Source organism: Cydia strobilella, chromosome 7, assembly GCF_947568885.1.
Source record: "Cydia strobilella chromosome 7, ilCydStro3.1, whole genome shotgun sequence".
In the NCBI taxonomy this organism is placed as follows: domain Eukaryota; kingdom Metazoa; phylum Arthropoda; class Insecta; order Lepidoptera; family Tortricidae; genus Cydia; species Cydia strobilella.
In genome coordinates this window covers 11,488,775-11,509,188 of record NC_086047.1, presented here as the reverse complement: position 1 = coordinate 11,509,188, position 20,414 = coordinate 11,488,775, and the positions used below count along the sequence as shown (strand labels likewise).

At 35.6% G+C, this 20,414-nt stretch overlaps 1 protein-coding gene across 3 annotated transcripts in view; it reads right to left on the bottom strand.

Moving 5' to 3' along the window:
- LOC134743173 (methylcytosine dioxygenase TET) overlaps positions 1-20,414 on the bottom strand; it is a 146,731-nt gene that overhangs the window by 20,717 nt on the left and 105,600 nt on the right. For 2 of the 3 annotated variants that reach the window (XM_063676548.1, XM_063676550.1), the window contains one exon: positions 11,875-11,901. In XM_063676548.1, the coding sequence (XP_063532618.1) occupies positions 11,875-11,901 (27 nt within the window). The remainder of the gene's footprint in view (positions 1-11,874; positions 11,902-20,414) is intronic. The other variant, XM_063676549.1, reaches the window with a different exon arrangement.

Genomic DNA, 20,414 nt, shown 5'->3' with positions numbered 1-20,414 from the left:
AGCACAATACGTGCCTATGTCGAAAATTTAAAGGGCTATATGTACTGTAAAAGGTTGTAAAATACACATGCGAAAAGGTAATTCGCAACGAGTGGCGATAAATTAAAACAAGACCGAAGGGAGTGGTTTAAATCGACACTAGTTGCGACACTAATTTTCGCACTTGTATCGTAATGTACTATTACGGTTTAACTCACGTAGTTTTAGTTACTCGTGCGACATGTTCCGGAGAATATAGGTCTGCAGCGACCACGATGCCCGCGCGCCGCGTACTGTCGGTCACCACGCAGCGGCGTGTTACTGTTAGTGCTTGAAAATGGGGACCTAGGCTCTCCGAAACATTTCGCGCGAGTGACTAGAAATACGTGGATTAAACCGTAAAATTAGTTTAATAGGGTATTTCACAAATTTTTATTATGGTATCAGTCGATCAGGTTTGTTTTCAGGATCAAATGTCTGTATGGGATAGGACCCATTGTCTTAATTTTATTAAAGCAATACAATGTTGCCATACAATATTTTTTATAATAAAATATAAGGAATCGAATGGTAATGGTACAGTCGAGGTATTAAATATCGATACGGACAAAGTGCTAAAAATATGTACACACTACCTTAATACATGGGTAATAAGGTCGGGAATAAGTATTTTGGTATTCGGGTATTTTTGGTAAGTTTTCTGAGTCAATATTTAATACCTTGACTGTACCTTTTTTTTTTCCTATTTTGAAGTAAAAAAAAAAATACATTTTAAGAAAAGAAGAAGCCAACAGTTTACTATGTTGCAGAACATTCTTGAAAGTTTCTGAAAACTTACATAACTACATGAGAATTTAAAGCAAACATTTACATTTATTCAGCAAATAGGCCACAGGGGCACTTCAAGCAATAAAATTAACCCAAAATTACAAAAACAATTACACATGGAATCAATAAAAAATAATATTTATTTAAAAAAAAATCAATAAAAAATAATATTAAAAAAAAAAAAAAAAATTAGAAACGATTCCCATATATTTTTTAAGTTTTCAATTTATTGTGATAAATTGCTTATTTTCTACCTATTTAACTAGATTAACTTATAAAACTCAACATGTGTCAACAACCCTATATCAGACCATACGTCGCACTACAGCGGGCATTTTGAGGGCATGTCACTTCGTAAGGTTCACAAATCAATTTTCGAGTTGTCACAATAAACTATTTGTACTTAGTATTTCGTACCTAGGATTTGTAATGTACAAATCCAAATACCTTAGCAACTAAGGCTGTACGTTAGTTAGGTATCTATTAGTTTATATCCCTTTAATTTTAAATAAAAATAAGACTGAATAATATGTAGTATATTTGATTTTACAACTTACTTATTATGCGAATATATTATTAATCTTTTTTCCAATATATATATGGGAACGCACCCTGTGGGAACACAACCTTTTCGTGACTTAAGTTCGGACTGCTGTCGTAGAATCCTATCCATTTCAATGCGTATTTAGGTATTTAGGTCTGCAAATTAACAAATAAAGCAAATTTTTCTATTAAATAGACGCCACTGTACCAACAAATACAAGTACGGCAGTCATGATGACGCATGTCAGCTATTTATTTGTTTTTTAAACGGCCACTTAAATGGGCTTATCAATTGTACACTTCAAAGAGTATTACACATTAAAGATTAATACATGATAACTATGTTACAAATACTAAGTACATGTACTCGTAAGTTAAGATGTTTTTTTGTAAACCTTACCAAATGACTTGCCCGCAAAATGCCCGCTGTAGTGCGCAAATTCTCACGACAGTTCAAATTCAATCTTTATAGTAGTTAAGTTTGTATCTACAACATCACTAGTTTTTCCAAGACAGTTTATACATCGGTATTGTTATAAGTTATAACGTGAGTTATCTAGTCATTATGAAAATTGATTTTCGGCGTGCCATCTTATTATTTTGCGTAAATACGATATACCACATGAATCCTTGAAGGTACAAAGTACCTAATGGCAAAAAAGTTTACGCGTTAATTTTTTTCAAACGCTTCATCTAAATATAAAACTTGTGGGCTTGGCTGCACTTCAACAGAGTAATACTAACTTAATCTTGGATAAATTCGAAATGTAACTTATTTATGAAATACAATTGTTATTATGAATGCTGAGATGCTTTCTAAAGATTTCATGGTTCATTAAATTTCTGTAAGGGCAGATGTGGGAACCAAGTTATTGAGTATTTTATTAGATAACTATCATGTTTCGTAGTATTGGACCTTGGACCACCAATGGGTTTGTCAAAACGTAGATGGTTTGTTTTAAAAAACGCAAAAATTGAGTGGAGTCTATTATTAAACTTCTGTTTTATTTATTCAAGTTTGTCATTAATTTTTTTGAACTAAGACACTTTTATGTACTTCATTATTAAATTTAGTAACTGAGTATGTATGTAACTAACAACGTAATAAAGTCGTGCAAGTTGATTTTAACTTTTTTCTAATAGTGGTATTGATATGAAACATGGCAAGTATGTTATCCAGAAGATAATACAATAATTTGGAATAGTCGAGTTGATCTGATCGGGCCAAGAGGTGATAGTGGAACACTTCGGTAACTCCTCGAGTTTGAAATCATATGATTACTTTTGATTATACTGGTCGATAGTACTTTGGAGGCGTGTACAGTCGACAATATACAAGTATATGATATTTCAGATAGAAATGTATTATATTTCAGATCAAGTCAAACTTGCACCATCCATTCCTGGGCCGGACAATAAGTCGCAATACTCACAATCGGGCGCAGAGCGGTAATTCGCGCACAAAGGAGTCCTGCATCCGCCGGCTTTGTTCCCGTACAAACAGGCGCTACAAATTACTCCAAAACTTCTCATTTACAGCGCACCGCACAGAAGGAATTACCGTCATAATAAGCTTTTATTCATTAACCATCCAATATTGTTTGCCTAGCAAGCCTCTTTAAATTTAAGACAGAAACGAATTTCATGTTGCGCTGGAAGAGCGATAACAAAAATAAACTTTCCTGTGACGCTAAAGTTACCAGCGCCCACTGCTGTGGTATAAAAATATAAATTTCCTATTATATTACTTTAACCGAGATCATTACCTAACTCCATATGAGCCTGGCAGCCTTCTTGTGATCCATTTTTCTGTCCGTCCCTTCAGTTTTTAATAAAATAACTTTACGTACGAATTTTATCTATTTTTTATTAAAATCAACAATTACCGTACGAAACGATGCGAGTAGCATAAAAATTTCACTGATAAGAAGTTACATAACTATGATGTCGGGTACGCATGATTTGCGTCATGTTGTGTAGAAATACTACGAGTATTTTTACACTAGATGAGTACTCTTGTAGGTTAACTCGGTATCATGGCAACATGATGATGAAAATGGGTGAAAAACGCTCCGAGAAACAGGGGTACATTTTTCTAAAGCTTTCATTGAATACATTTTAAGGAGTAGAAGGTTTGAACATGCCTATAAGGGCCGAGCAAGAAAATTAGACGTTATTTTATATTTATGTCACGATGTACACAGAAAAGAGGAATAATATTAACTCTTAAAAAATAAAAATATCCAGATAACTGTGATGGATAACAGTAATGGATTTAGTTTCTACCGGTTCTGGCAGATCCTTTTTCCAATCTTAACGTTTTCCCGGTAAATCCTGAAGCTCCGCAGAGTTGGTGTGCCAATATATTCAAACATTTCAAGCTCATCCTAAGTGTTGAAGAAGCTGTCGATTTGGCGTGCGATGGTATGAATCACGAACACGAATCATGAGAATACATACACGAAAAATTCAATTTATCACCGTTTACTAGGCAACAGAGATTTTATCAAAAATGCCAAAGACTATATACCACGTGCACCAAATATGTCTAGCTAAAATACTTATAAGCCGGGTTAAAGGCAAGTAAAACCGTTTACAGATTTATTTGTCAGCTCAACGTTAACCTTATTTGAATTGGAAATGCGATTGCTTGTTTTCCGTCGACATTATATTTCAGGCACTAGCCGGCCTGAAAAATCTGGCAATAAAATAAAATTTATTGTTTTTCAAAAGTCTCATGTTTATCAGTGGCAACCTGGCAATGCATAGCAATAGCTAATCTCTATCAACACGTAATCGGACATGCGGTCTGTAGTCCAGCTGGGCCAAGGCCACGATATCTTTGATCTTTCTGGCTCAACGTCAAATCGTAAATTACTGAAATTTGTGGAACCCTGAACGTTAAATGTATGTACTCCCTCGTAGTTTTGTTTGCGGTTAACTTTGTTATATTTGACACTGGCTTTTTATTTACGAATTATTACTTTAATATCAAATTGGTTAACGTTATGACGTCAAAGCTCCTTTAAGAAGACAAAAGTAAGGAACGGGTCTAATTTTTATTTAAATGACTGATGAAAAAGGTCCTAAACGGTTTGAAGGATGTCGATGTATGATTTCTCGTTATGTTCATCACGCGTATATTGAATTGCTATCGAAATGCTTTTTTTAATTTATAATTATTGTTCGCCATAATTATGGTCTATTTCGTGTCGCGAAAATTCGTGGTGATGAACAAACTGTTGACCGTGAGTATTTTTTTTGTAGAGGTAAAGTAGAAGGCAACATTATTTTTAGCCATAAACAACAATAACACTAAAATCCAATTTTTCTGTCTCAAAAGCGTTAATTACGTTTTCCAAACAAGCCAGAACTGCTATTAAAACATTAAACGGCGATAATTCTGACAGGAGCTAACATTCCACATTATTTATGGGCAACCAACAATAACAACAGCTATTCGCGAAATTCATTCGCTCCTGAATTTGAAATTATTTCATTGGTTGTCTAAAACAATTTAATCCGTACAGTATTAACTAAAATATGGCGAAAATGTATACGAATAATAAAAAAACTTCATGAGAAACGTTAAAAATTTCCAAATGAAAAGCATTAATTGCTAGGTAAATTTAGATATCCAAATAAAGTTTCACAGCAATGATGAAATTAAGGACCGTGTACCGTGTTGCTTTTGTGCGATTTCAACTTTTTAAATGAGCTAAAACTTACAGAAAGGACGTAGCTTAGGAGGTACCTAGTGACATCACGGCAAGTCTTTCTTACTAACTTCGTAGTAGCAATCTTTCATTTGGACATGTCTAGGTTATTTTGTGTACTTATAGAACACAGGTTAGTCTCGTATGATGACGTGCGGAGTGCAATCCAGTGCAATATCAGAATGTCATACCAGTTGTACCTTGATACAAATTTTCTTTAGGCCGTGACCTATTTTCCCATCCTTTCTTATTCATGCCAAGTAATATAATACAATAAACGTACATACATGAACCCGTTAATTAAAAAAGATTTATTCATAATTATAGCCATCAAATATGCATGTATTCATTTTCCCAGGTTGAAAATAAATTATCCAGGTAAAGAAATTGAGGCCCCATTAGATTGTTGTTATCGGGCAGGGCGCCACAATTAATCACGCACAAATAGGACGCGATAAAATAACCAAGGAGGTTAATGTGGCCTATGGTTTACAAGTTTTATTATCTGTGTTCCAAGATTTACTGCCTGAATCACACGCAAGATAATAACATTAATAACAATGTGGTATAACGGAAAACCTAGGTTTCAGCATCAAATCTAACTCTAATTTATAAATCTAAATTAATTTAGTGGCGCTACTCCGCTCAAAAGAATACAATAATCATAATTCATATTGTATTGCACAAATTGCACATGCACACCTCAGTAACACAAAACAATAAAGAACTGCTATTTTATCCTTAAAGGCAATCTTTTGGTATCAGATTTATTGCGGCAATTGCTGCAGGTAGGTATTATGTAAAAAGTGTTTTATTTTCTAGGTGGGCTGGTTTTCTTTTTATATTTGCAACTTTTATGCGGTTTAAAGGTTTATTTTTTGCAGTGGTGCCAAGAAATGCTACCTTCACAAAAAAGGCATTTTTTTTAATATAGCAAAAATCCAGTCTGTCTCAGAGATCGGCAAAAGAATAGGTCTCAATAAAACTGGCTGTAAAGGCTACGTAAATAAAAATATCGGTAATATTTTACGGAAAAAGCCCGAATGCTGAACAATCATTATGAAAATATTGTTCAGCCGTTGCCTCGTTGTCCCAAAAAAGTGATTTTAAATATCGCAAATATTGACCACTTCATTGTGCAATAATTTGCATTCAGGTTGTAGTTCAATATTTTCAGCAGAATTTTGTTTCACGTTTTTATTTATATCGCGTAGTTTAAAGTTACAATGTATAATTCTAGTATAGAATTAAAGCCATTATAACCTGAAGTGGAAATAATCGTACTTAGGGCGATTGCTACCCACTTGGAAGTTCTTTCTTCAGATCTGCAATAGAACTTCACATAAGCTCAACAAATACCGAGATATCTCACAAGTATATCATTATGGATGTGACGCATCACAACATGTTGGTATACGTATAAGCGTATACAAGCTAACGTTCGAATATATTCATACCCAAAAGTAAGGCCAAAAGTAGGAAAGCTCCTTCATTTTTTACGCACGTGCGTTGCGTGGATCGTAGGCTATTCCGGGACGTGGCGGGAGGCGCTCGTAGTGATATAAGGATATGGATGTAAGCTTTAGTGACAACTTAGATCACTAATATTTTCCAAATTGTCTGAAAAAATTGACCATGTCAAACCAGACATAGAGCATCGAGAATTTGAAGACTCCATGACAAAAATTAGCGTCGAGTTTTACTTGAATATTAAACTATTAAAAAGTCAACGACTTACACGACGACCGCAACGCAGTAAATGTCGTCGTAAATACATAACGTCCTTTTAAAAGCCCGTAACAGTCTAAAGTTGATTTAACCCGAGACTCCTAATGACTATTTACCATTATATTGAACATTACCTTCTGTAACCCTAATAGAAAAAATATCTTGAATACAAGATAAATTGCTGTCAATTTAACTGACATACAGAGAATCTTGCAATCGATTTCGATCCATAACTCAAGGGGAAAAGTCACTATTTACTCTGACCCACGATCGGAAATGTCAGCTTCGAGTAGCGAGCGGACAATTTATTGTTCAATTTTGTTTTTTATAATGACAAGAGCCAAATATATTATGCTTTTTTCCAAGGCTAAATGACTGTATTGATTCGTTTTTATATGACAAATAATGCATAGTTAGTTCTGCGCAGTAGGTAAATGTACATATAGGTATATGTAGGTGTAGGACTGCAGGTACATTTGCGTGTAAACAGAAAAAACGCTGAGAAAATTATAATTGTAAGTTTAAATCCGTCTAGTTTAGCTGAGTTGGATTCTCAAAATCATGTCTAAGATTTTGAAATTTGCACGCTCAGTTTGCAAGTTATACACAACTAGCTGTTGCCCGCGACTTCGTACGCGTGGATTTGTATGTTGGTGGTTATATTTTAATATCTTTCCACGAAGTTTCAAAAAGTACCTAGCTTAAAATAAAGAGTTGAATTTTCAAAAACGTCGAAATTACTTTTTTTTTGGAATCGGCTATTATGGCTTTCTAAGAAGTTTCAAAGCATTTGTAATGGATTCAAACTTTGAACCCCTTTTTAACTAACTGGATGAATTTTTGAAAACGCTGAAATAACTTTTCCTGTATTTTAATAATATGTCCATATACAAAGTTTCACGTCCCGCACTTGAAAAATTTTTAGATCTCCATACAAACTTTCAACCCCTTTTTCACCACCTTAGGGGATGAATTTTCAAAAAGCTGAAATTAGTTTTCTTGTATTTTAATAATATATCTTTACGAAGTTTCAAATTGCTAGCTTAAAATAAAACTTGAACCCCATACAAACTTTGGACCCTCATTTCATCCCCTTAGGGGATGAGTTTTGAAAAACCCCTTCTTAGTGGATACTAAAGTTATAAAAACTACCTATTGTGAAAAATTCAGCTCTCTAGGTCCAACGGTTTGGGCTGGGCGTTGATTTAAGTGAGTCAGTCAGTCAGGACTTTTAAGTTTATGTATATAGAAGAAGAACATATCATTGGCAGTCTAGGAATTGATTAGCAAATTGTGAAGTTCCTAGGCTTTAACGATCAAAAATAAAAGTTCAAGATGCCATAGTATAGGCACAATTAGGTAGATCGAGTGAGGCGAAGGCCGCTCATTGTGGTCGAATAACTGGGACCTTTGCCTTCCTAGTTTGATCTATTTGAATTGATTGCTTCCGCAACAAACAGCGCTACAATCTTATGTGGTCGACGAAGATGGAACTAAACATCTATATAACATAGAAATATTACGAAACCTGTTCGGAGTGATGAGGTTAATTAGTGAAAATAGTAAGTTTTCGTTCTGTACTCGTATATTTCTTATTTTGTTGGTTAAGGTTTTGGTATCTAATACTAGTAATAATTATTTCACTTACATTAAGATTACAGAAAACTTCTTTTCCATGACATTTACATAAGATGTTCCTGGTCTGTTTAAGTCAGGTGGAGCAACTGCCACTACCTTTCGTTGCGAACATTTCTTAATCAATTAGGAAAAGTACTCCCATGGTGGTAGTACCTCTAACCAGGCCTACGTTATTCTGCCTTGCCAATCATATATCAATGCAGTAGCCCAGTAGGTATGTCTAATAAGTCACAACTATAAAGAAATTCCTGCTGTAGACATAACTCGCTTAGACTATTCTGGGCCACTTTCTTACAGTATATGATATGTTATGTTATACAATGACAATAGAACTAAATGTTTATTAAATAACAGCCATTGCGGCAACACTTGCTAATAATTCGCCGGGATATTTCTCAAACATCCGCCGTGGAGTCCAAACATCGTGACGACATTTAGATGAATTATGACAAACGACCTGGTTGTGAGTCACAAAGACTTTTCTAAACTTGTGAACTTGTGAAAAATGCAACCTTTAGGGTGTGATTTTTGCAAGCAATGTCTGTTGTCCATGGTATGATAAATTGACAATTGACAACTCGTTGTATGACTATTAAATATGAAAAGCAGAATTCGGAAAGGTTATAGGTAAAGGTGTGAATGAGGAAAGTTTCGGAGAGAAGTGGAAAAGAGGACAAAGAATAGCTCAAGCACTAACTCTAATTACCTAAGCATTTACAGCCAATTTAATTATATACTTAAAATGAAACCATAATTTTTAAAATATGATCTTTAGAGATGCGACATCTATTTATCTGTTTTCTCGTTTGAAGTTTCTTAAACATTTTTTTGCCGTTTCATCTCTAAAATATAGGTCGAAACCAAACTTGTAATAAAATTTAATACAAACCAATTCCAAACTTGAACTAATTTACATTTGAAACACATCTTCGTATGTTGTCCTTCATTAAACGAAGTCTGGAAAACGACCTCTGTCAAGACAGAGAGGTGTAAAGAGGGACGGCATGTGTGACGTCATGCACTCCCGCGCAATGTGGCAACGTCGCCTCGAATGTTTTGTAAATAGAATCTCCGTTGGCGATTGTTGTGTGAGCGAGGAAGCATAAGCTGGAAAAGGAGGCAAGAAATCGACACCATTGTTAAATTCGACCTTATATCCTCGACTTATGGATTTTGGAATATAATTTTTATGTTGCTAAGTTGAAGTTTGATTTCCGATATTAGGTTTATTACTACCTATTTGTGGTGGAATAACGGACCACATTTTGTACTTAAACTGTTTGTAGGTGTTGTCTAATAGTTTTCAGAAAGCTCTGACTTGAATAGGTGTATGTATGTTTATTCAAAATACACATATTTAACGAATAATGTCTTATAGACAAAAGTAGATAGATAGAATACTCTTTATTGGCACACCTCAGTAAAAGATAAAGCTTAAAGAAAAACAATTGACTAAAGATAAAGGCAGACAACAGGCGGTCTTATCGCTAAAGAGCGATCTCTTTCAGACAGCCTTAAAGTAATAGGTAGGTATTCAATGTATTTTCATCGGGACTATATCCACAATCGGCTATTCTCCTTTTATAACAGTGCGGGCCGGTCCAATTCAATCAGAGAAAGAGCAGACTAAAGTAGGCACTAAAATTCAGGGGCTGCCTTTCAGGGGATGAACCTAGCTATATATGTATGAATTTCAGAATTTTCAGGACATCGACACTATCAGGCAAAAGATTATTTATACATATACGAGTATATATTTTGTATTAAGTACAACCACATTTGCCACATGCCGTACAAACATTATTAAAATAGGTAAGTATCTACCTCATAATTACATTATTTATACGTTTTACTTGATATGAGCTACTTTCATATTTTTATACTACAGTAAGTATACTAATGTAAGATTTACAGTTAGGTAGACGTCAGATTGTTTCGATGTATTTAATGAAGCTGTTCTTACTATGCGCGATGAGCCTTCCATTTATTTATTTAAACTTTATTGCACAAAACACAAAAATAATGTACAAACGGCGGACTTAATGCCTAATAGCATTCTCTACTAGTTAAACATTTGGTTTTTTTTAAGATTTAAGGGATGAGATTCGAGATGTCACTTTACGAAACTTTTTTTCGATTTTGCACTGCCTACTTAGGATTTCGTGTTAACATAAGTCTAACTGTCTAGACTTGACACACAGGGTCTGTTATCTCTATATTTTAAATTCTTACTCAACAAACGCGATAAACAACACAATGTTCACTCGCTGCGCAAATTCGAATAAGCAATTATTTTGTGAACTGCGAAAAAAAAGCCGAATTTAATCTCGCAACCTTCCTTTATAGCGCTATTAAAGTTTCCAGACAAATAATTAATAGGAAACAATAGAGAATTTAATAAATAAATAAGTGGGGTGGTTTGGGCGGGGTCGTTGCCTCATCGACCGCGCCCCCGCCCTACGTATCGAACCTTCGCGGACGTAAGAACATAGATACTCTGTACTTTAGCTATGTACTAACAACACACTTTTTATATTACTGCTTGAATTAACATCTCTAGAAATCAGTGATATAATTTAGAGTAATATTAAATATAAAGTGGTAATCCTAAAGGTATATGATATATGATTCCTTTAAAACATTAACAAACTTAACTTTTTCGCCTTTGTTCGTTATTGGTGTTATGTCAATAAATAAATAATAGATAATCTTACACCACTCTTACACAAATGGGAACACACCTCCTAGTGGTAATTGTCTTATTAGGACGTAGGCTATATTTACCATTTTATAATTTTGCCTGTAAATGTTATTGGCCTGTATCTGTTTTTTTTTTTTCATTATAAAGAAAAAAAAACGACCTAATCGAACAGTAAGCTCAGTAAGACTTGGTGTTCAGGGTACAAGACGATAATACATATATCAATATCAATACATAGAAAGAAACCATCCAAATATCTGTGATAAAACTTATAAACACACAAATAGGTACCCTTACCGCAGGATTCGAACCCGGGACCTCCAGCATCGTAGGCAGGATCACTACCGACTAGGATACGAGGCCCTTAAAAAATTAAAATCCTCATTCCTATCATTATACGTAAACATGAAACTAGTCTATCGTTAAATGAGTTATGTGTACGATTATGTCCTAATAAATACGTAATTTACACACAGTGAAATTTACAAGTGTAAAGAAAGACGCTACTAAGCTACAGATGTAATAAATAAATAATCATCTTAACATAAACTACTTACGTGCTTACCTTGCGCAGTAGGGATACCACACTTTACAGTAAAGCAAAGGCAAGAAAAACAAAACTATAAAGGCAACAGTACATCAATTGTTTCTATTGAAAAACTTAAAAGAACAAAATAAATAGGAGAATGTGCAAAAACGCAAAAGAAGAGAGAGAAAAAACAGAGAGGCAAGAGAACAGACCATATTTACCTTGATGTCTTGCAAGACCTGGAACCAATAATTAAAAACGAATTAGTGTTATTGCAGTTGAACACTTAAGTGTAATTTAGAATACGCTAAATAAAGTTTTAAAAATTTAACTACAATAATGACTCGAAACGAACTTTTAATGTTTGTAGTCACTTTAGCAATTATAACTAATTCAGGGAAAGTGAATTATATGTCTACTGGGTGCTGGATAATACCTGTTCTAGTTTTTTTTATATATGTACATTCAAAAGGCAATAAGTACTGCATATTTTGGCAAAATGAGAAGTAAAATTAAGAGACAGTGAAACGTTAATTAAAATCTAAAATTGTTGTATGTAATTAATGAGTATGGGGCCTTTATTTGGAATACATTTTATTTTTGGAAATCGACACTAGACAACCCTTTAATTTAAGAGGCCACTGTAGTGCGTAAGCAACAAAACGGGCATAAAGAGTAAATAAGATAACGATAAGCAAGGCTAGATGTAATCGGTGCTGTCGGTACCTTTTTTCAATACTTATTACGACACATTATGTATGTAAATTAAACATATGGTTTTAAAATGGTTGAAAATATTAAATAGACACAAACATTACAATAAAAAAGCAGGTTTAGACAAAGTTTGTACAATTTGATACGAAACAGTATGCTTGCGGATAAAAATACCTACACCATTCGCTGAAAGTGACAAAAATCAGCCTCCCAAATCAAGCATACAGAAATAAAACCGGAAAAAAGCAATGACAATCGAACGTCCCAATCAGAAAGTGGAGGAAAAACCTAAACCGGAAAACCGGGCGATCTCGAGAAAAGTGCTGGCGTGAGAGGTCATTGATCCGGGCGACCTGAGCGGCCAGCACCCGGGCAATCCGGGTTGCGGTAGGTCAGGGATGTTTACTACCCGTCACGGATTACGTTCGATTGCCTTAATAACTTCATGAACGATTTAGGAAAGGATATTGGTTTTTGATCGGAGTTGGGTGTTCATTTTTAGGGTTCCGTAGCCAAAGGGTAAAAACGGGACCCTATTACTAAGACTCCACTGTCCGTCTGTCTGTCTCCAGGCTGTATCTCATGAACCGTGATAGCTAGACAGTTGAAATTTTCAAGATGTATTTCTGTTGCCGCTATAACAACAAATACTAAAAACAATATATAATGATGCGGAACCCTTCGTGCGCGAGTCCGACTCGCACTTGGCCGGGTTTTTTATAAGAGTTGAGAGTTATAGATAGAACACAAAGATCGAGAAATTCATTAACATACTAGAATATTAATAGTAGGTTGTTATTGTGTTGTTATGTCATTGTATGTGTATTACAAATTATCAAAACAACTATGTATTACATTAAACTTTCAAAGGTTTTCCAATATTGTTTCTTGAAAAGCTTTAAAGAAGCTTTTACTTTCGAGGTATCACGGAGATCGGCGGCTTACAAGGGCTTTACCACGGCAAAGGAAACCTGTATTCTGAACACCAAAACATTTGTAGGGTGCTTAAACGAATATCTTACTATTATCACTGTCTCCTGATTTAAATTGATAATAATTTTCGGGGTAAAACTAACCCAATAGGTAGCTATCTGCTACAATAAAAAAATAGGTAAAATAGACGATTTGTTCTACGTCAGTCAATAGATACTCGTATGTACGTGTTTTTTTTAAGACATTCGATACCAGCTCTTGTGACCAAATTAACATCAGAAATCAGGAATTCTTCCTAACAAAGAAACGAGCTCTTCCGTAGTTTTTAAGAAAGTTAACTTACAAGAAATCCAATCAACTAGATAATGAAAAAGCGGAATTAAAGCGGCAAGGACAATGTGGAAATTCCATTAAAGATATTTTGTAAATGTAAGATGCGTACCCAAAGGGTAAAACGGGACCCTATTACTTATTACTAAGACTCCACTGTCCGTCTGTCTGTCTGTTGCCAGGTTGTATCTCATGAACCGTGATAGCTAGACAGTTGAAATTTTCACAGATGATGTATTTCTGTTGCCGCTATAACAACAAATACTAAAAAGTACGGAACCCTCGGTGGGCGAGTCCGATTCGCACTTGTCCAGTTTTTTTTCCTTCGTAATTAGAAAGGAAGGTGTGTACTTATCCCTACTAATATTATTAATGAGAAAATCGAAAACGTCTATGAAATACCTCTTAATACTTAAATTGCTGAATCGATTTAGATGGTATTTGGAATGGAGATAGTTTGAGTACCTGGGAAGGACATAGGATAGTGCCTAGTACGGAAATCATAATTGTATGCGGACAAAGTCGCGAGCTGAAGCTACACTACTTCTACTTTATATTCCTTAAACGTAAAACGTACTGCGGTGGAAACTCTTAATATTCTAATAATCATGTTAAAAAATATGCCTCATGTTACCAATACCAAAACACTTCAATCAATTATCATGAAATTCATGAGTATTTGATCAAACCTAGAGATTTTGTCAGGATACAACTAGGGAATAAATCAAATTAATAATTAAATATTTTGGCACCACCCACCTCCGCCAGTCAACCCACCTCACTCCGGCCTCAGCTACCGGAGGGCTTTGTCACTTTTTTTACTATATTACAATGACATTCCAATCTGGGACAATTTCAGTTTATACACCTATAATGTTATCACGAACAAAATGAAACCCAAGTGCCTTAAGCCGGTGTAGATCGCGATCACGGGGCACGCATCGCGAACGGCCCTTTCAAGCGGTTACTGCTAGTTCAAGGGCCGTCTGGACCCTGTCTGCTAAACTAGGGTTGTCACTCGAATCTATCATTTTATGAGGGCTGTCTATGAATATGTTTTGCATATTTTACGACGGGGAAAGCTCGATTGTTTCATAGTAGTTCTGATCTATACTATAGTATCTACTCGTATTTTTTTTTTGTACAAGGTCATGTTTTCTTTGGAGCAATTTCATATATGTACTTAATTTTGGTTGTATAATTTTACTAGTGCTGTTACTTTATTGTAGTTGTGTTATTTATTCAATGAATACAGTAGCTTACAAAACCACCAGTTAAACACAATCCGCAGTTTTCCGCATATTTCGTGTTTTCCCGATTCGTGCCTAAATTATTCATATTTTATCTTCGTATAAATTTGTAGAATTACCTATGTTATCTGTAGTGGCGTGGCGTTGACTACTAAAATGCTCGATGACAAATGGCCCTTTCGCACGCTGTTACTCGCTGCTGATTCAGATACCGTCTAGTGTCTGTCTGCTAGCATAGGGTTGGCACAAAAGTGTTAACGTTTTTGTCACAAACACAATAATTTCTAATGTTTCTAATATCGATATGTATTAACATTTTTGCGCATTTAAATGTTTACATGTAAATAATGTAACGTTATGTTGAATCTATAAAAATATATTAAAATGTATATGGCAACCCTAACAAAACGCGTGTCCCATGGCTTATTCCACTTCGCCACGACGCCCCGCGCGGACGTGTAAACAGGAGAAAGTCCCCGATTTAAAACAGGAATACACGTAAATCACGTAATCGACCCCACGGGGAAAGCGCCACATCACAACAGGTGACGGTTACAGGTGACAGGTTTCGTGAGCTTTGTGATTGACAGTATCGACATCCGGCTTCGCGGGAATATAATTCAATTCAGAAATGTATTTCGACAATTTGCAGTATTATTCATAATTTTTATTGAAAAATGGAATGGAACCACTTCGCACACGAGATATTCGGGCACCCGTCCTAACGATGAGACCAAGAACGAACAGAAAATGCATAATATTCTAAGATCATTAATATCTGAAATCCTAAAAGCGTGGTTCGTGGAAATGACCGTCTTTTCCGAGTTCTATTTTTGAGCGTGATCCCAAGAATGGACCGGGGAGCATTGATTAAGGTAGCCCTGCGCGTGATGGTTCAAGGGCGTCTAGCCCCAGGGAATATGAGCCGTGAATGAACTGTTTGTAAACAACAAGGTGAACGGCCGATTTGCTCGTTAAGGCTTTAGAACAATTTTGGCACATATATGTACTTGGCGACTAAAACACGGTCTAGCGTGCTCATTATACACATGCGTATCACTTAGAGAGAATGGGAGAGGACCGTGCTGTTAAGCTCTCGTATGAGAGCGTACTTGGGACAACCGACGGGAGACGCCCGATTGGACGCCCTAGGTACCGGTGGAAAGACGTAGTAGCTCAAGACCTGCTCAACCTCGGCCATGGCGACTGGCGAGAGTTATCGCCAGACCGAGAGGCATGGCGTGATCTGGTGTCGGAGGCCAGGACTCACTATGGGTCGTTGCGTCACCGTAGTAGTAGTAGTAGCGTGCTCATTGTGGTACGGAGTCGTAGTTGTCGCCGGTAGCGTACACAATTAAAGCTCAATCGGCAAATGACGATGACAAATAACACAGGGAAATTCTGCTGAATGATAGGTGGCTGTGATATGTGCAGAGATAACTCACCCGAGGCAATATAAGGCTGTGAATGAACTGTTTGGTTTGGCTCGATATCGTTAATGCGGTTTTTGGAACAGACTGGGGCAGATGTGACGAGGAATAACAAATGTGCCCCACTCTATATCGTAATAGCTTTTTGGTTTCTGTTTCTCTTGGGTTTTCATTTGAGTAGCATAACTTGTATATTACTGTAACGATTACTACGATTTTTCGCATAATATAACAATTTTCAACAATTTCTTTAAAAAACAACGTTTTCCTTTCATACGTCTTAGTGCAATGAATAAGCTGCCGATCAAGACGCCTTTTGTATTAAGTCCGTTTTACTCTACCATACGACGAACGTAGTTATACTCTTTAATGCCGAAGAAGCCTAGTTTTTTTTAAGTGGCCAAAAACAATAACTATATATGTAATAAGATTTAAACACTACAAATTCAATTGTGGCTTATAGTTTAGTATGTTTTTCTTAGCGCTGATGCGATGATAAAAAGTAATTATTGCGCTGCAGACGCTATGTTTTACACCTCACTCTAGTATCTGGGTTACGAAAATGTTATTGCAGGCTTCGATTTTCCTTTCCCATCAAACAGCAGATTTCTAAACGCTTGTTTGTAATGTAATAGACACGTTTCATGAATAAACGCTCCATCGGTGCCCTCGCAGTGACAGGGGCGTGCCGTGACGGTTGTCGCCCGCAGACGGCGCGGCAGCCGCCTCCGCATTTTCCATTCCATTCACATTTACACCACGTGCGAATTGCATTTGTTTACTATTTTACGCTGGGTTTATCTCACGCAGAAACAAATGCTGGTTAATTAAGATCTTGAGAATTAGCCGTCCTTTGCGCGAACGGCGATTTAAACGGGAAAACATAGTCGTGGAAAGAGAAACATATATGAGCGGCGTTGCCAAAACACATTTCCCGGGAATTACGAGTACTAGTATGCTAAAGGTCTGTTCAGCAATTTTAAATAAACTGTTCGTTTCCTTTTGAAACTTTTTGATAACATTTAGTTAATTGTGGACGTTTAGGTATTAGATTGAAAATGTTGCGACTGAATTATGATGATAATATGAAGTTTGCGATTGTAGGTCTGCACAGCAGAAACTGTTTTCCGCAAATGTAATGACCTACGCAGAAAGAAAACACAGATAATAGGGCTGTCGCTTGGAATATAATTCTTGTGTAATAGAAATAGAGCAGACTGCATTTGATTCGTGCGTAGGGTATATTTTTAACGCATAAAACACAGCTGGCAAGTATTATTAATCTTATTTTCGTTTTTTTTATATAAATTTTCCACTACTACACAGGAAAAGGCACCCTGAAAGTGATTTGCGAACATATAAAGTATGCTTAAGTTTCCTTACCTGAATTAAACAAATATTGTCCTGCTTAAAACTTCAACTCGCGCGTTAGAAAGCGGTGAAAGTACGGGAACTTCGACCTACTTGTACCCATGCCCTTATGTGTGTCAAACTATTTGAGCGATGAATGCCGTCAGAAATGACTTCTTGTTCGTGATTTATTACTCACTTTTAGAATGTAAAGCAGCCATTTGTCATAATTATGAAGTTGCATAGAGAGAGTTATGTAGGTACCCACTGCTACTTCCATACGTTTTCTTCTTAAGAGCTTTTTGAACAGCGGAAGATATTTCACTGTCTTAATCTGGTTATTTAATCTTATATTTAAAAAGGCAAAAAAGAGGAATGTGTGCTTCATGATTAAAAGGATTCTGCGAATAAATAGTTTTTTAAAGTTATGAAAACATCGTGAAAGAGTCAGTGTAAGCTAACTTACACCGACTTGATATAACAAATTGAGTGAGAGTCTTTAAAAAACGTATTTTTTTCATAGAAATTCGACCTTAATCATGACATTACCGCACTTTGTCATTGCAAATGCCAAATCTATAGGTAGTTTTATTTATTTTTGTTGGCCGAATGATACACTAACGCTAGACCTATAACAAGAAAATGTTGACATCAGGTTTAAAATAGCTATTATTTGAGCACGTGGTTTACATTTTTGCAACTTTAAAACGAGTTGAGTGTTAAAAACAAGTTAGTAGAACCGCAGTATGGAGTTAATTCGGGTTGATGTGAGCTCGTTGTGTCAATTAGGCAAAACTGGATGTACGTGACAGCATTATGTGGCTACTTAGTGAATTGAATTAATAGTGAGGTGTCGAATGAGTAACGTAGTGTACAAGGTAAACCGAAAGGTTTCGGTTAAGTTTTGACATGAATATTCGCTGGTGTTTTCATACACTGGACGGATTACCAAATAATATATTTCATTTTTTATTTGCTACTTGCAAAATATCATTTTTATGTAGATAGATATATTGTTTAGACATAAAGGATTGGAAAAAGTTAAAAATTGTGCAGCATTGTAGGTTTATATTAAAATTTCGTCAAGTGGACGAAAACTAGCGCAATGACCCTATTTTAAGTAGCTTTTGATTTTTGTAATGATACTATGATATTAAATTGTCATCACCATATATATATATAGGGTGGGCCAGTGATAAATTCTCTTTTCGTATTGACGTCATTCGTTAAAATGCATTTATCATTGGCCCACCCTATATATATTTAGAGGCAATAGAAAATAAAAACGTATCCCTATTAGTTGAGTTTACGGCGTTTACACGTTCACGATTCTAAATAGCGTTTAAATAATCATATGCAATAAAGCAGAATAAAATGTTTCCTAAACGATGACAAATGCCATTATAAATCGCGTTAAACAAAATAGCTGTATTTACTCGTAAATGCAAAGAGGAAAAGGCATGCACGGAAAGTGAAAATTTATAGCTTTCATCGTACATTTTCCAATTACGGGAGTCGTTGGCCATATTGATTTTCGCTTTTTGCAGCAGACGGGTTTACTGGGGGCTTACATTAAAAATTCCGACGTGGATTCATGGCTCGCCGATACTGCCAATAACTTTTGACGGCGGACTTTAAACTGCTTTTTAAAACAAAACAACAGTATTGCGACGTTGTCTGAGGCTATAAAGTTAGTGCGCAAAAGAGCAATTTGTTTCGTTATAGCTTTTAACTTGAGCGCTTTAGTTCTTTATAAAAGCAAAATTCGATTAGGCAGTAAATTGGCTTTCGTCGAAAGTTCGGTAGTGCATTCTCACAACAAAATCGAATAAATCTTGTTTCAATTTTGGAGTATTAAGGCCGTTCCATCGGTTTGCCGCTGTCTTTGTCACATTTCGCAAGAAAGAACGGGAAAGAACATACGCGCCAAGTGTCAATTTTGATCGAATATTGTCGGTTTTTATTTATTTTGAAAACGTTACCTTACAATATCGAAATTCTAAAGCTATGAAATTACTATTTATGTTAAGATCGTTTTTTCTTCTTTTTTTGTTTATAGTATCACACAATAAATAACCGAGTAAAGTAGGATTTAAAGTCCGAGTTAGAGGTTACTTTGGGAATTAATTGTATCGAGCGAAGTGTCATAATTCGTGTATCGGAAGCTATGTTGTTAAAGATAATATAGTCAAGAACTACATATATTTTTTCCATGTCTACGAATATCAACGCCTCTTAGAAAAACATGATCATATAAGGAGATTTTTCGCCTTCTGGCTCAGGGAACCGCCTTAAGTCTCGATAAAACCAATTTAGACGCGTAGGTTCCACATTCAAAATGTTGACTTTTCTTCAAAGAAATATTTTAGGACATAATGATAATTATTGTGACGTTTTGCGAAATGAATCCCCATCTATAACCATAAGCTTTACTTTAATATGGGTTCGAATGAAAGGCAAGTGACTCCAATCCTTCTCTATCTAACTGCATAGAATGACCGTATTCACGTAGACGGGAGAGAGGTAATCCAAAGGACGCGAGGAAGACTGAGACAGCACGAAATCGAAACTCGAGGTAGGCAGGGCCTAAATCTCGTTAAGGTTTACGAGGTTAACCTAACATAATTTAGGAGTATTTTGACAACTTTTGTTACAGCGTACGTTGGAAACGACAAAGACCTTGGGCGTAAACGTTTAAGAAAATCCAATTACATCTTTTGAAAGCATCATCATCATCATTTTGGC